Source organism: Electrophorus electricus, chromosome 14, assembly GCF_041902795.1.
Source record: "Electrophorus electricus isolate QZ-2024a chromosome 14, ASM4190279v1, whole genome shotgun sequence".
Taxonomy (NCBI): domain Eukaryota; kingdom Metazoa; phylum Chordata; class Actinopteri; order Gymnotiformes; family Gymnotidae; genus Electrophorus; species Electrophorus electricus.
The window spans coordinates 17,059,699-17,077,634 of record NC_137510.1 but is presented as its reverse complement, the minus strand read 5'-3'; the positions used below and the strand labels follow the sequence as shown (position 1 = coordinate 17,077,634).

General features: G+C 37.6%; 1 protein-coding gene across 4 annotated transcripts; it reads right to left on the bottom strand.

Annotated features, from left to right (window-relative positions):
* Positions 1-65: 65 nt before the first annotated feature.
* mtf1 (metal-regulatory transcription factor 1) lies at positions 66-17,707 on the bottom strand. Of its 4 annotated transcripts, XM_027011035.3 has the most exons (11): positions 17,564-17,707; positions 15,518-16,029; positions 12,283-12,521; positions 10,340-10,471; positions 7,598-7,671; positions 6,337-6,470; positions 5,612-5,689; positions 4,984-5,086; positions 4,310-4,887; positions 3,698-3,755; positions 66-3,551 (listed from the first exon to the last, which is right to left on the bottom strand). In XM_027011035.3, exons 2-11 carry the CDS (start codon positions 15,977-15,979, stop codon positions 3,100-3,102), a joined length of 2,310 nt encoding a protein of 769 aa, XP_026866836.2. In that variant the 5' UTR covers positions 15,980-16,029; positions 17,564-17,707; the 3' UTR covers positions 66-3,099. The 4 variants fall into 4 exon arrangements, with proteins under 4 accessions (XP_026866836.2, XP_026866833.2, XP_026866834.2 ...); XM_027011032.3 differs by having other exon boundaries at positions 4,310-5,086; XM_027011033.3 differs by having other exon boundaries at positions 4,310-5,086; positions 17,588-17,680.
* Between the last annotated feature and the right edge of the window lie 229 nt (positions 17,708-17,936).

The window sequence follows — 17,936 nt, the reverse complement described above, 5'->3', positions numbered from 1 at the left end:
TGGATTTAAAAAGAACCAGTGGCTTGAACTAGGTTGGTTAAAAGGATGAACTCTGGACTTAATGGTTGCTTAAAAGATACAAGGGTTCATGTACAACTTTAATCCAAAGGTCAACCAGAAATTTGAAAATGGCAATTCTTACAACAGAATTACTGACTTGTGTGAAGATTGCCTATTGAACTACATGTGCTAACAACAATGTTTTGGGCACCACAAAACATCTGTAAAAAGACAACTACCAAAAGATTACAATGCCCATATAAACATTAGAATGTAATACCTAGGTCAGTCATATGAAACAGAAGATTAAAAGGGATGAGTATAAATGGCTAGCTCCTGACTACCTTAAGCCACCTTTAGAGACTGGATATTTCACATCCTGCAGAGTAGCATGCCTTATGCAGTCTATGTAGTTAATTGATTTAAACTAGTGGTGACTCACAACAATGAAGCAAAAGGTTACTTAATATGGTATTTACAAAGAGCTGAAACTTGGTTGAGTAATAGGGGCTCATGAAGTATGGGAAATGTACATTTTGCATAGATCTCACTATAACAAAAAAAGGGAAGAAAATGCATGCATGTAACGTATAATACTCTAAGTTCATATAACTTCCAAGTAGTTTTTGGACTCAATTTGTATCATTGTGGGAAGGAAATGAAGAGGAAAATTATCCCAGGAGTTCTCCTCATTTAGACAGTAAAGTGAATTTCCACCAGGATACTCATTTCTGAGCATGTAAAAATTGAATAATCCTATAACTTTTGTCCAAACACTCTTCATACTAAAAAGACATACCATATGTCTTAACTGGCACAATCATTCACAAGCAGATTTCTTTTTAGTCTGTCAAAATCCTGGGAATATTTTAGAAGAAAGAACCAACATGTTAAACTGACAGACTCTGTCTCCATGTGTATTGTGAGGTAACTATGTGCATACACTTTAGAAGTAAATTTATGGTTAACAATTTTTACAACTGAGTAACAATTTCATGGCACTGACTCAAACGATCCCAAAATAAAATGTATGATTTAACCAATTTTCTTTTCTTGAATGCCATGTTGTAATGAGAGGCATTTTACTAGTGTCTGTGAGGACTGTTGAGCTTTGACAAGTTTGAAGCAAATATCAAATGATGTACAGCTAAGTGCGTGTGTGTATATATATATATATAAAATCTCCCTGTATCAAAGCTGTAAGGCAGTGTTATCAAGAGTAGATCTGGGGAATATGGTAAGATATTTAATGCCATAATGCACACCAGCACACCATATCCAAACATGAAAATATTTCTTCAAAAAACAAACATTACAAGCATTACTGCATGGTGAACTGGTGACCAGTTGGGTTGCGCAAAAAAAAAAGGGCAGTGCATTGTCATATCCTCCATTTTAAACCCAAAGTGTGACCTCCCCACCCCCCCCGGTTCTATACAAAAATACAAATACAATCTAAAGGTTTAAACATTTATAATTTCAAATGTACTACATTATATTTACATTAAAATCAGCTCCTTAGAACCTCTCTATACAGCAGTGGTGTATGAACAGGGAGGTGTACGGGTGCAGGCAAGTTAACTAATTGTTTTCTGGATTATCTAAACCTGGGTTTGGTAATGTGCACACAGTTGTAAGACAACAGATGAAGCTCTTACACTTCTGTTCATTTTATGTTGTTTCAGGGACAGCACAGATGTTTCTACCTCAATTTTTTATATCCCTGAGCAGGCCATAAATAGATGTACATGGGTTTAAATAAAGGCAGAAGAGTTAAACAAAGGCTGAAATCTGTAACGCCACAGCAGGAACAGGGCTGGGTAACTCCAGCTCCATTAACATGCCTGACCTGCAACCCAAAGGCAAGAAGAAAAAAATAAAAGAAGCAATACACATTAAGCAGATAAAAACAAAAGACATAACCTGGTCCACCAAGATATGGTGAAAAATAAGAGCTAAATTATGTATAATATGCACTGCATTGATCAGATGATAGAAATTAAGTATTTTAATAAATTAACATTTAAAAATTAAATACCAAAGTTTCAGGCAACCAACCAAACATACCTATCAGACATATTTTAAAGGCAAGCAATTTGTCACCTTCTGTTGACAGAAACTGCTTCAAGATTATATCTGAATCACATTTCTTGGGTACTGTAGTTCTTCTATTCAATTACACATAAAATACCATTCCTATATCATGGCATGTGGTGGGTGTAAAAAGACTGCAATAACTGAAAGGGCTTTGCTTTCCTTTCAAAGTGCTGGACATGCCAATTAAGTTGACATGCAGTATATTCTGGTCATTCACATGTGAAAATTTTAAGTTGTGAAATTTCAGTGTAGTTGGTCTAAAAAATCTTATGCTTGGTGAAGGTTTATATCATCTTGCTTAGTTCAACACTCCTCAGTGCTTTGATTTCTTGACTCTGGTAACTGTCCTGTACCTTTAAAATCTGCCCATTCTACTCCAAACTATACTAAGTAGTCTGATTCAATCTGACAAAGTGTTTTATTCCTCTGAATATTTAAGATTTACAATATTGCTTTTACTCTTAAAAGTTAAGAGATGCCCCTTGTCTAATATTCATGTTTTACAACCCACATTTGCTTCATCCTTATAATCTTTCTTTGTGATGTGCTATTATTCATTTAACTGCCTAGCTATATGATTGTTATACTGGTTTAAACAGACTATTAGCAAATTATAAGGTAGCTTGGGACATCTACTGTAATACAGTGCAAAAGGTAAAATAATTTCAGACAAATGACTAACACGCATTTTGTTGTCAGAGGGGAGAGCTCCTTGTCTGCAAGGCTGCCTAAAGTACATACTGAAATGAATCTCAATGCACTGTGACTAAAATATTAGCTCAAGGCTCACATATAATAAGCCTCTAGGATTGGCTCCCCCATCCATATAATCATTACTTAAATTGATCCTAGATAAGCATTTTTATACTTATAAACATGACTTATGCACTGGATCAAAACTTCATAAGAAATAAAGAGATGTCAGGGCCAATTAAGACCCAAGGGTGAGGCAAAGAAGTGACTTGGCAGGGCAGGGGTGGTGAAGTACTTTCTTAGTTTCCTCTAGGTGTCATTGTTACTGCTGCCCTCACCCATGGAGAAGTCATCAGCAACCATTAACAGAGCCTCAATGTTAGCTGTCGTCTCTGGGCTGAGGAGGTCCACCACATCGACACCAGCCAGGCTGTCTGTGGAAGGGTTGGAAGCTAGGGGCTCACTGTGGAATGTCTGAGTTGAGGCAGAGGTGTTCGCAGGCGGGTGCTGTTGTGGGGAAAAAACAGAGCTCCCTTTGGAAGCACAGCACTGTGAAACCTGCAGGGGCGGAGGTGGCGGAGGAGGAGGGGGAGGGACAGGAGGCATAGAAGTGTCTTTCGGCTCCTGCTGTGAGGAGGCAGCACTGAGGCTGGAGCTCCTTTCTTTAGCTGAGTCTCTGCATGCACACTGACATTGGCAAGCTTCCTCCTGCTTAATGATGATGACTGGGACACTAAGGCCTATTTGCTGCACAGGGTTCCCTAAGGCACATGAAACAAAAAACCCATCACATACACAACAGCAGTTACTCTTCCTCAAGCATTTATATCTCTATATTATTGCAGAAACAGTCACAACAGCTACATGACAAGTGAATTGCAAATAACAGATGCACATTTGATCATACCTGAATGTCCGCCTACAGGTATGGCTGTTGTAAAGAAGACCTTCTCCACTTTGGGGCCCTAAGTAGAAGAAATGTCATATAGAACAAAAGAGCAGAATGATTAATCAATTTTATACTGAAATAGAAATGTATAGATGCAACTGAAATGCAGTTTTTTAGCTTCAAGAGCTGGAGTCTTAAATATATGTTATTAAAAATGTCAAGATTATTTTTTCAACTTTACATTTTATTCATAATTCCACCATAACAATAATTACACATATAACAGCACCAATTACATAAAAGGTAGTACAATTTCTTCTGATTAATTTAGGAGCAAGGTAAGTTTTGAATTATGCTGGGAAGATATTAGATATGTGGCCATGAATGCAAACTAAGTTTTATTTCCAGAACATAGTTAATCACCTGGTCAGAAAAATCACAATTAGATATTTTCCCCCAAATCATTCAGCTCTAATCTCAAGGTGAATTCAGGTAGATTTCACTATTACACTCCAATTACTGAAGATAACCCATTTTGGTTCTGCATTATATTTATATAAAGCACAATCAAAAAAGGTAGGACATGAATTGGCAGGAATTGTGTACCTCACAACTGTGCCTGACACCAACCTGCTGTTCAGAGTTGTGCTGTGCATTGGCAGCACTGCTAAGAATCCACTGCAAGTTCTGGTCAGCCATGACGAGGCTGGGCTGTAGTAGGCCCTGCGTGGGTGCAATGGTGATGGTGGGCGCAGGAGCTAGGCTGGTGCTAGCTGCTAAAGGCACTGTGTGCGTTACGACTGCTGCTGCCCCTGTGTTGATGGTTGTCGCTGAGGCAGGGCTGGAGATGCTGACCACAGCTGGGGCAGAAACTGGCAAGGAGCTGGCCAGGGCTGGTGGCAACACTGGTGCATAGTGTTGGGTAGCACTGGATGCAAGGGGAGCGGGCACTTCTGGTGTCTGCAGTGAATTATGGAGAACCGAGGGGAAGGGGGCAGACTGTGGAGGGGTAGACGTAGAGCTGCTTGTACCAGAGGCTGTTTGAGAAGATGAAGAACCAGGCTGAGTGGAAGCCTCTAAGACTGGGGTTGAAAGAGAGCTAGATGAAGAGGAGGATGAATGCAGCTGAGAGAAGGAAAGGAGAGCAGATGCATCAGACACAGCTGGCTGCGATGGTGTCTCCAAGCCGTAAGTCTCCACATAGTTATCTGGAAGTGCAGAAAAACAACGCAAGATAGTGATGGCATACATGGCACATATAGGAAACATAGCACAAAACATAATGAATCTTGTGAGGTACTTGCCTGAAGGATTTGCCTCATCTTGACTGATACTGTTTTCAGGGCTTTGGAACATTAGTTCAAATATCCTCACAGGAGTGACATTATTCAGGTCCAAGTTCTGAGACTGTAATATGTACATTGTGTGGTGAGAGGCAGACAAATGAACAATGGATGACAAATGCTAAAAAGCTAAATTATATTATTACATAAACAGCTCAATGATATTATTTTATCAGGGTCTGAAGTTTTTGCTTCAGATACTGCTGTGGCAGGAAGATCCACCAGACCCTTACATTTTCTGCCAGCCAAAATATTTTTCCATAATTGCATCATAAAGCATTGGCACCTTGTGAATTTTGCACTGGGATAACTCAAAATCTGTTAGTTTACAGTTTTAAGACAATAAAATTCTCACATTTGAATCATATAGTTGGCTGCAGATTCACAATACAGGACAAAAACAATCAATGAAAAGAAGAAAATTAAGACGGAAAAGAAGAATAAAAAACCCTGTTCCCAAATACTTTGTGCTGCCTCCAACTGTCATTTTGAATAAAGTAAGATAAATATTATTTTGCCAAACAGGTAGATGTTGATTTTAGGGGTTCAGAGATATGAAGAAAATGTTCCCAGAAATGAAAATACTCACATTGCTGACATTCTCACGGAGCTCAGAGTCTGTAGAAATGAGGCTCAAATCACTGAGGCACAACGAGTGATTTGCATCCTGTAATTACCAACGAGAGGATCTATTAAGCTTGCAAAGCCTGCTAATCAGTGAAAAATACAACTAGTGTACACCACAAAAGACAAACTGTTTTGTGATGATATATATATATATATATATATATATATATACACACACACACACATACATATATACACACACACACACACACACACACACACACACACACATACATATATACACACACACACACAAACATACATATACACACACACACACACACACACACACACACACACTTGTGGTTGGTGTGCATATATATTTATATCTATAACTTCTATTTGGGTAGTTAATCTAAAATCTTAACTTATACACATTATCCATCCAAATATGTAACAAAGTTGAGTGTACTATATAGTTATGTATGACTTGCTGCCATTTAGAGAGGATTAAGCATAATTTGAGTGTTTTAAACAAGTGTTTCAGAAGTGCAATTGTGGGTGTATTTTCAAAAGCAGGGTTTCCAACTTTTGGAGGACCAGCATCCAGCAAGGTTTGGTCCATCCCTCTAGTACCAGAGTCACTGAAAACTATCATGTAATGAATGTTTCCCCTCCCCTCCCCTCCCCCTCCCCTACCCTCTTTTCACACATTTTGTGTTCAGAAATGAAAGAGAAGCAATTCACCTCTGAGAGAGGATGGTTGAGGTTAACTGTGTAAGGTGGACCCTTATCATGGCCACGAATGTGACTCTTCAGACTGTACTGTGAACTGAATGTCTTCTCACAGCCGTCACTAGGGCAGAAAAAGGGCTTTTCTCCTGTAGAGGAATCAGGGAGAAAGAAAATGGAGCTTCTATACACTGGGAGGAAAAATATAGGCATGCATGCAGGGTATACAACATAACTAAGTTCACCCCTGTACAATATCACTTAAATGTCAAATGATTCAAAACTGTATCACTTCTTAATAATTCCCTTATTTCTAAGTTAACAAATAACACTACACTATTTTCTTATATGCAAAATAAAAAAAATACTTTAGAAAGACTATATTGAAAAGACAGGACCCAAAATACAAACTTCATGCAGTTAGGCTAATTGAAAAACACAAGTGTACTCCATTTTGTTTCAATGATCACAGGTTTTCTAACTAACAGTGATCACAGGTATATTCACTTCTGCTGCATTAACATGGTTATTAAATGATCACAAACAAAATAACTCAATTTTGGACCCCTGGGCTGTCTATATGCATGTCTGCATCATGGATCCACAGGGAAAATAATTGCCAGAGGCACTGAAAAATCTGATTCAGACAGTCCAAAGGACATTGCAGAAAGTCAGTCTCTAGGGATGGCATAGAAGAAGAAAAAACAAAAAAACAAAAAAAAACAAAACAAAAAAAAACAAAAAAACAAACCAGTTTGGCACAAAACTGCAAGATTAAACTTTGCATGAAACGAACACAGTAAAGAAGCCTGATGAATATTGTACATTCTTTGGTCAGATGAGATCAAGATACATTTGATGAGGTCCAGTATGTCTGTCATAAACACAGTCAGGAGTACCACAATGAATGCACAGTCCTGACTATGAAGCACAGTGGGAGGAGTGTGATGATATGGGGCTATATGAGGGCAAAAAAAAGATGTTGGGGAGATGACATACATACAAGCACAGGCACACGCACTCCCCCCCCCAATCAATCAAAGAGACATTTTTATTTACTTAGTTTTGTTGCAAGGAGCCAGTGATTGTCTAGTATCTTCAGATTTGTTTTCTCTCTTAAGTTTGTGAACATTTCAAATGTACATAATGCACTACACCTTGCCTCATTTTGACAGTCTGGTGTGTCAGTGAAACAATAGAACAGACTGACTTGTCTCGTAAGTGGTAATGCCGTTCCTCTTTCTGTGAAAGTTAAAATGATGAAACACAGTCTTACCAGTGTGTGTCCGCACGTGTGTTTTCAGGTGGTGACTAGCAGCAAACGCTTTACCGCAGCCATTATGATCACATCTGGAGAGAAGGTGATAGTGCACTGAACAAGAATGGTCATATACATCCCCATATTTCCATTGTTCATTTCCATTGTTTACACAGACATGCTAAAAATCTTTATTCTAAAATTATTAAAAAAATAAATCAATATTTCCATAAATAAGGAAAATGATTTCCCTTGTTTTGACACACATTTCCTCAAAATAAGCATCAACATTGAACTGATATGTAGAAGTTGGCAGTCTTCATAGTGAGCCTGGATATAGATAGAGAAGAAGGAAGAAAGAACAATGTGGAAAGTAGAGAAGAGATGCTCAGATGGTTCTAGAACCAAGCCTAAATGCAGGATGGTGAAACCATTCATCCAACATTACAACACTGTAGAGAAGATGTGATGTTATGGGCCTTGTAGATTTGTTGCTTTGTGACTTTCTGACAATTCCATAGAAAGGCTCAGGACTGGAAGTAGGGCTTGGCAGTATGGCAAAAAACATGACCACAATAAATCTTTCCCCATATTGACCAATATCGATATTTATGACAACATATAATTTGATAATGCTGCCATCTTGGAGATTATCTTTTTAATGACTGAGGCCTAAATTAGTTAAACTTTAGAATACAGATTATTTGCAAAAATATAAACATTCTGTATTTAGAATGTAATGGAAATTGTGCAAACACTGTAAACCAGTCAATATGCTACATCTGCACTTGTTACATCATTGACACTGTGCTCGTTATATCCTTGCTCATTTTAAATTGCTTTTCATATGGGATAATGGCTGCAAAAGATGACAAAATTTGTTATTTTGGTAAAGCCCTACTGGGCAAATTAAAACATGGATGGACAAATCATGGGCTGCAAAAAGATTTGTCAAAAAGTTTTGCTGTTTCCTGTCTTGTTTTGCACCAACCAACATATTTTGCAGTCCGTCTTAATCTGTGCTTCATCAATTTTCAAATATCCAAGACACTTCCATAGAACTGATATGGTAACTTTTTTGTCAGGAATCTCCTTTGCTTTGCAGGACATTTCAAGTTCACTTTTGCTTTTGTGCCACTCGCTGGTTCCACTCATTTTCCCTAGTTTTCACAGCCTTGTTCAGTTACGGTAGCTCAAACAAAGCTTTGTAGTAGGAAATAGGTGTGTACTTTGATGTGCAAGCCAAAACTGACTCACTGGCTAGATGCTGTTGTGTTTATTTCTGCTCTGTTACAGGCTGTTAAATCTATCCTTGAGTAAAAATACCAAAAGCTTATCATCGTTATCAACATTTTTTTTTTTTTTTTAGTATATCATGATCACTGATGTGTTGCTAAGTAATGGCTAGCATGCATTAACATTTATGGAATTTAGCTGATGCTTTTATCCAAAGCAACTTACAATTATGTATGAATACAACTTGAGCAAATGAGGGTTAAGTGGCTAGTTGGCAGAGGTGGGACTTGAACTGGCAACTTTCTGATTACTAGTCAAGTACCTTGACCACTGAGATACCACTCTGAGGGAGAGTGTGACGGCAGACGCACGTTAAATTCCAAGTATGAACACTCGGGTTTGTGTGTTATTGTGAATAACATCATAGCTGTAATTTGATCTATGGCACAAGCTGTAATATTTCTTGTAACACACCCCTTCTTGTGTTATAATTGCTTAAACAGTCTGTATTATTGAGAACATGATGGAGAAACACTCTGAAGGAAGAAAAAATAATGCTGTTTGATTTAAAGGTTGTTAACAAAAGTGTCACTGTTTTGAAAGCATTTACACTAATGTAGTGCATACAGGCCTGTTCGAACTAGATTAGTTTTACTTGGTGAGGTGGGGTAATGTAATTATTACCCAGGTTCCTCAGTTAATTTAGTCCTGCCAGAATCTGTTATGTCAGTCATTTTAGTGGACTGTGTACTCCAGCATTAGTAAAGATTCCAGTGCTTTAAGAAAATTATTTCTTTATTTATAAAATCACAGTTAAAAGAACACCAGGTTATTTAAATCCCTTGCAAATTGTCATGTCAGGAAACATTCCATCATATGCCATTGAAAAGGAGCTTTTGTACTTTCTCTCAAGCATAGAATTGCTTGAGGAAGCATAGAGATGCTTTTGTACTTTCTCTCAAGCATAGAATTGCTTGAGGAAGCATAGAGAAGCATAGAGATGCTGAGGAAGCATTTCTTGCATTATATACTTTGACATTATGTTGCCAAAGGCCTTTCTCACCTCCTACGGCCTAAAGATCTACGTTCTACACTTCTGGTAGCTTTAGGCAGATTCTACTACATTTATGTAGCCTGCCAATGTTCAAACCAAAGTTATTGTTAGTATAAGTTGAAATATCAATTTTATTAAATATCATATTTATTAAATATATGCATAGGGTAATGGAGGAGTAATGATACTAGATCAAATCTAAGTCTTCTAGTTCATAACAGCCTTATATAAATATATTTAATTAATACTTCATGCAGCAATAATGTTTTGTAGTGATGACCAGCAAAAACTATGCATTATGTATTTTTTGTGTGACAGAAAAAGGCAACTGAGTAGTTACTCCCATCTCCATAATTTATGCCATGCAAACTGTTCATAAACAATACAGGGGTCCTGTGGTACAATTTCTTTATAGACACATGTCCAGAAAACTAATTCCATCTGAATAGTACTAAAGTGTGTAAACTCACCGAAATGGCTTCTCCCCTGTGTGAGTACGAATGTGCTTCCTCAGGTCACTGAGTGTGGTAAAATACTTGGTGCATCCTTCTGATTCACAGTTAAACGTCTTTCCTGTGTGCAACCGTTGATGCGCTTTCAGCCTGATGAAAGAGCATTCCAACAGTCAGGAAAAGCCTGTGTCCCAAAAGACACATCCAAGCATGGTTAATGAAAATTATTATTAAAACTTTCATTAACAACATAATTTAGAGGAATAAAGCCTTGTTCAACAGTCACTAAAATATTATGACTCTAAAATGCTATTTATTTTTTTGTTTTTGTTTGTTTGTTTTACTTTTTAATTTTTTTTTTTAACCATACATAAGCCAATGTATTCTTTGCTTTGTACTGATATAACATACTATTATGCAATAGTAAACTAATAGTAGTTAGGCGTTTTGGTGAACCAGACACCATGAAATATTTTCATAGCATAGGGACTAGATGATCTCAATGAATCAGTTAGTGAGCTTGTAAATTTCAAACATTATACTGAATCAATATGCTGTGAACTTAAGTCAGTATTTCACAAATGAAGAATCCAGCACCAGCAAGTGTGTGTATCTATTTGACTCCAACTACATTTTCTTTTAGCTATATAGGCTGCAAAGGGAATGAGTTGATGTCATAACTCCAACCATTCCTTTCTGTGATCTTGAAATCTGTTAAACATGCAGCCTCTGTGAGGCTCCCAGTGTCAACCTTTCTGCTCTGGATAAGTGGCCTACATAAAAAATATGATCTATGAGAGGGTGTATGTTCACTGTTTACATTTTACTGCTTAATACACTGCAGGCTGCACCAAATACCTCAGGAGGGAACTATACAACAAAAGGTGGAACAAACTAACTTGTACCATGTCTGTTCAAATTAAATATAAAGCAACGTAGTTCACGCATTTGGCGGCTTTTGTTGTTGTTTTTTTTTCCTGTTGTATCGAACCTGTACATAACCGTGATGTCCAAATTGTGTGTGAACCGAAATGTGACTTCTGGGGTGTAACGGTACCATAGACCTTAATGTCTAGTCAGAATAAGTTCAAGTAAGTTCTATTCCCTTGATAGAACATCTGGTATGGTATAGATGTTTGGCATAACTCTATGTAAGGCTGATAAAAACAAAAGGCAATAGGTCACAATTTGCTACACAACTGAAAACCATCTATTATAAAAGGTACAAAATAAATAGAATAATAAGGAACATTCAATTTGCTTCACTTATGCTACATTTCAACATTTAAATCTTAAGTCTAAGCCATTGAAATTCTGCCACTCCCGTGGGGGATATGGGTTCAATCCGTTTGGCCAAATGCACCGTGCTATACCATTAGGAATTCTTGGGCATTTCCTTACCTCTGAAACATAATTGTATGCCACTTTAGATAAGAGTGTCTGCCTAACAGGTAAATATAATATTTAAATGATTGGCACATCTGGATGACGCCCCTGAATGTGTTAACACGTTTGTGTGTTTCCGCACATATACCCTATGATGCAAACACACCATCCTTGTCCAGCACTCGCTGTCACAGCTCATGGGGAACCCAAAATTTTCCCACACACATGATTTTAAAGAAGCAGGTAGGTCTTCTAGTTCCTGTGTGTTATTTGCATTCACCACCGTGTGACTGACTCAGATGTCAATGTGCCTGAGCTAATCTAACTAGCTATTATGTTACTATTATCTTAGTTGCTAACGGCTTACAGCTTTATCTTTTGGATGGAACTCGCATTTGTGAAACAAGGCATATCAAAATCATATTACTAATACTACTTAAATACCTTCTTTGAAGAATAGAACTCAGACAGTTAAGACACTTCTTTGATTACAGACATTGCAACCTGTCAGAGGAACAGTACCTGTAACAATTGCAATCCTGCTCAGTTGGCAACTCTGCTGTAGAGAGCCTCACCTGTAGAGTGTGTTGAAGGCCTTCTCACAACCCTGTACGTCACACTCAAAGGGCTTCTCCTTAGTGTGGACGCGAACATGGATCTTTAGGCTGTAGGAGGTGAGGAAGGCTTTTCCGCAGCCCTGCTGGTTGCACACAAAGGTATATTCACCACGATGCGTTTTCTGATGTGTCCGCAGATTTCCGGCTGTGCTGTAGGTGCGCGTACAGCCCTCAAATGTGCACTGGTACCTCTTCACCTGCATGAGATATGAATGCCATTAGGAACACAGAGATTGACAAAGCAGCCATAAATGATTTTCTGATGTGATGCTGAGGAACTTTGCACAGAAGTGGCAGATGAACCACAATCAATTAAAAATTTTTACTCATCCCTCCTTGGACATGTAGGCTGCTAGCCAACATAAGCAATGTTAAACAGATGATTCCCTGATGACATGAAGAAAAGCAAATTAAAAACAATAAATTAGACTGAGCCTCAGATAAAAGTAGGATAAATATCAGAGTGGCTTTTCAGAGGTGAAAAGCACTATGGGACCTGAAAGTAGTGGTCAACCGATACAGGTTTTTCAATGGCCAATGCCTAGTCAATATTTAAAGAGCAGGAAGGATGACGGCCAATATCATGTGGCTGTTGAGGATTATTGCAGTTTATGACTTACAGTTTAATAGTAACAAAAAATTAAGATGCAAAATGTTCATTTTATGTTAATCTTTTTTGGTTACTGTCTGCATTATCTGTATTTAAATACTACATGCTCTAATCGGTTTGCAGTGCACTTATTTTTAAATTTAAAAAAATGCCTCAACTAAATAAATGTATCAACTAAATGTCCACAAAAATTTGAAGAATAATCAAACAAATAAATAAAAATACCACTTCAGTCTATGGTGGGGGACACAGCCGAAGCCATTTATCTCAAAATAGTATTTAATGAGATTCAAAATTCTGAACTTAGTCTCATTTCTGCTCGACAGGTAGCCAATTACCCCTGCTTGATTTTTTTGATTTCCAAAAAAGAAAAAAGATGAATTAAATATACAATTTAACCTCAAAGCGAAGATGGTAATGGTCTCATTTTACTGTGATGATGCAGTTAGGTTAACGTTGTCTAATGTGTAGTCGGTGCCAAGACTACTGGTTAGCATTATTTTATTTAGATGCTGCTGAAAATATCTTTGCCCAGGCAGTCAAATTGTTTTGGTGTTTCTGCTGTGTGTGTGTGTATGTGTGTCTGTGCTCTCAAAGTTAAATGTTCTCATAAATTACTTACTGCTTATTTAACACTATTTTGACAGTTTCTGTTACTGAACAAACATTAAGCATCGAAATAAGTGTATGGTAGTTCTTTTAAAGAATAGATACTGCTGTAGTTTACTTTTCATGTCTGTAAGATTTGTTTCTGCTTGTTTGTTGCCCAGCAATGTTGATATTTAACAACGTACACAGCAGCACCCTCTGCACGGAGGGGCTTTGAAGGATGGGATGGAGAACAGTGGAGAGGTCGGGTAGTAGCCTGGTAAAAGTATTTGTTCTAATTTTTCAGTCCATTCTATTCTCAAACTTATTCACAGCAGCTGTAAGCAAGTTAAATTGACTTCCTACAAATTCTAATAGCTTTTGTTTAAATATGTTCACCCATAATGATTACTTCAATACTGTTTTGTTTTACAGTATTGTTTTCAGTTTTACAATTATTATTGTTTACAACCACTGAATGTTTCATTATCAATGGCAATTTCACATAAATCTTTACCTATATAACAATATTAACCCCAGTGTTTTCCTTCTTTTTTGATCAATTTATAAATTCTGAAAACAGTTTTCACTTCCCTATATCAGTCATTTCTAAATGGAGGAGTGAGTGTTGTATATGAGCCATCTCCTCCTACACAGTAACATACTGAACAAACAGCGCTTTACATCATTCCCACAGGCTGAGAACACAAAGGAGTTATTTGCATTTGCCTGCGATGCAAATTAAGATGTATTCTGGTAACATCCATTGGATCAGATGTGATGATAACATTAAATTAGTTATACTAAAGCAGAATGAATGAAAGGAACAACAAAAGCTTGCAGGAGGCCACAAAATAGGAGTAGTGCATAAATAAATGCAAAGGTTTATCCCAAAAATTACCCCAGGGACAACAGAAATAGTAAAAAAAAAAAAAAGCAAAAAAAAAAGCTTTTTTTCCTCTGCAAACATAACCTGTGGAAAACATGCTTACATTGTCTCAAAAAAAATCATGACTACCCAATAAAAATATAGCCAAAAGAGCTGGATCTTGATCAGGCAGAACAAACTAGAGTGAAATGGAACAAGCTGAATAATTTAGGTTACCTAACCCCTCAAATGCTCCCTTTGTCCATTACCTTAAACAGGTGATGCCAGCTTAACTCCCCCCCACCAATCCCTTTCCCCAATGTAGACATCAAGTAGCCTAATAAATTAGGCCCCACCCTCCCCCCACCCAGAAAACTCAAGTGACAACCAACTTCAGATCCATTACATACTAACAGTTTATACTACACAACCACCCTCATCAAAATGCCTGATGCCTACTAACTGGTGTACTACAAAAATAATAATAATAATAATAATAATAAAAATTATATATGTAAAATATGTATCTGTTGTAACCAAATAAACAGAATGTAGCAAAGGTAATTTTGATATAAGGTTTTAACTGGAAATAGATGACAGAGAAATGCATTGCAAACAACAGGACTGCAGGCTGAACCAAGATTAGGCAGAACAAACTGGAACAAAATGAAACAAGACGGATGATTCAGCACACTAAACCGCTATATTTGCAAAGTGGATATAGTACCGCTTATCACATGAAAGAGATACCTTATAAAATGACTAGAAAGAGTTGTAATCTTGGTGCTTTGGATTTTAGCTGATTCAATGACCATGGGGTTTGTTGCAGCACCAGCTGAGAGAGATGTCAGGATAAAAACCTGTCACATGCAACCATGTGGAAGCAGGGGCCTCAAGGGCATTATGATCTCCTTGAGATTCCCCTTTACATGTTATCTAACAGACCATCTTATAATGTTGGGGGAATCCCTAAAAGAAAAGAACAAAAGAATTCCAAATGTTGCAGTGAGCAAAAAGAGATTTACAGCTCTTGCCCAAAGCACATGGCTGCCTCATATGATGGAACATTGTGAGAAGAGCATATTCTGTGAATTTTTAACCAAGTTCTACCCAGCTGAAGACCTTACCTCTCTCTGCTTAGTCTCTGGGCACTCTGAGTGTAGAGTGAGAGTGGCTCCTTCGATGTTGCGGGGCATGGGGGTGGACCCAGGGTTGATGATGAACTGGATCTGGTCGGGTGAGATGGTGTGATGCACATAGCCCTGGGCCATAGTGTCTGGGTCAGCCATAAAGGCCAGGGACCCCTCCTCTTCTCCATCGGCCAGAAATGTCACACCATCTTCATCTGTCCCACAGTGGACATCCTCTTCTCCCTCCTCATCCAGGTGGATAGGGTCCTGCTCAATAAGTACCGTGGTACGATCATACACCCTTCCTGAAGATGAGGGTTCGGGCATTAGGCCATCCTCTTTGTCAGAATCAACCATTTTGTCATTCTCCTCCTCCTCCTCTCTGGCCAGTCTGTCGACCTCCTCTTCATCATCCTCAAAGAACATGGATGTGTCTGTGAGAGGGCCATTCTCACCCATGATCTCGATAAGGCCACAGTCCTATGCACTTATCCACGTGGTTGTAATTGCTTAAAACAATTAAACAAATAAATGACAAATCAATCCTCTTCATAGTTGTTTGGGCAACTGTCAGGTATTCTTTTCAAGTCATTTGAATGGTTTAATGGATGGACAGATGTATAGATAGATATACATATTTCAAAGATTTCTTCATTGTAATCAGTATTGGCCTAGCAATTTTGGTTTACTTTCAAAGATTTAAAAAGTTACCAATAACTCACAGTTTAAACTTACAAGACATTGGGCCAAGCAGACAGAATATTTTTCGGCTATTGTCATTGAGGAGTAACTAACTGTTCCAAAACAAAACAAACGATGTCAGCGAAATAGGAAACCAGTTCAGGGACACCTTGGATATTGCTGGCATGTTATTATTACATATGACAGAAACAAATAACTATTTCCTAACTATAAACATGTGCAGCCTTCAACACGTGATTTAATAAAAACAAACGGACTTAACTGCTCCTCTTTCTAAGCAGAATATTTGGTAAGGGAACTCGCACTGTTAGTGATCAGCTAACACTAATTTCATTCAGTAGTGTTTGTTTAGTTGTTTTTAAACAGAACGACCGAATGGTTTAAAGAGTTTTGACATGCTGAACAGTTTTCAAACTAACGCTAGCTACGACATGTCTAGTAGATTCTAGAACTTTCGAAGTTTTGACAGCCACAGGACCTTGAAGACTATCGATGTCACTAGCTAGCTAGCTGTCTGTATCACATCTGTAATGACAAATGGAACTGCTATTGTTGCCAACAATTTCGATGAAGTTAAATCTTAACTTTCTTTTATACGTTGTGGTTTAAAGATTAGTGAGACTGTTAGGTTGAGCAAGTAAGTCATACCGACTAGCTAGCTAGCTAAATGGGTAAAAAGGTTAGCACAATTATCTGCTAGCTAGTCAGCTAACCAATCTTAGCTAGGATTGACATTGTCGTCATGCTATAACGTAGAGAATTACTGAATTCATTAGTGTGCCACAGACTCAATGCATTAACTCGATGTCAATTTGACAGCAATATAGCTTTAACAAAACTCAACCAAGTAGCTAACTATGAAGTGTGCTTCAACAAGAAATTGTAGCTATACGATACCAAACTAACGCTAGCTAGTTAGCTAAATTAGACGGCTCATTCAGCAGATTAGAATTTGCTAACGCTAGCTATCCTATCTTGCTTTGACAGGGGATACAAGCTTTAGCGGTCTAGCTAAATTATAGTAGCCTACGATCATAGGTTATCTAGGTTACGATTTCAGTGAACATTTTAACACAAGGCAAGATATCAGCAGAATGCCCAAATGTTCTGTAAATACTGTGACCAATTATTAATCAACATAACCTAAAAGTATTAAAAATGAAGCCAGCTAAACAACTCAAATTAGGCTGCTTCGGTTAAAGCTAGCCAACTGGTTCACTGATTAGCGCTGACGGGTAAACACAAACTCAGCGGACCGTGATAAGACAACCAGGCAAAACAACACTATAACACAATCATATGCCAATATACTCTAAACATTAACATGGTAATTTAACTTACCTGTATTAACTAAACGCAAAATACCTGTATAATTCTGGTCACTGGTACTTTCTTCCCTTCCCCTCCCCAGTGGTACCATGATTGAACAACGTAAAATTCCAGTTCCTCCAACTGAAGCATCTTGGGAAATGACTATCGATACTGTTTAGTGATGATAATCTCGATCGCAATATTTTAATGTCTTATTTAAGTACCGTATAATAATACAAGTACTCCTCAAAATTAAATTAAGTTTACTTCTAATTTTGATCAATGCTGAATAATGACCAGACACAGAAGCACTGTAAGTCAAAGAACAAGGACAGTTAGTGTAATTTTTATTTATATATATATATATATATATATATATATATATATATATATATATATATAT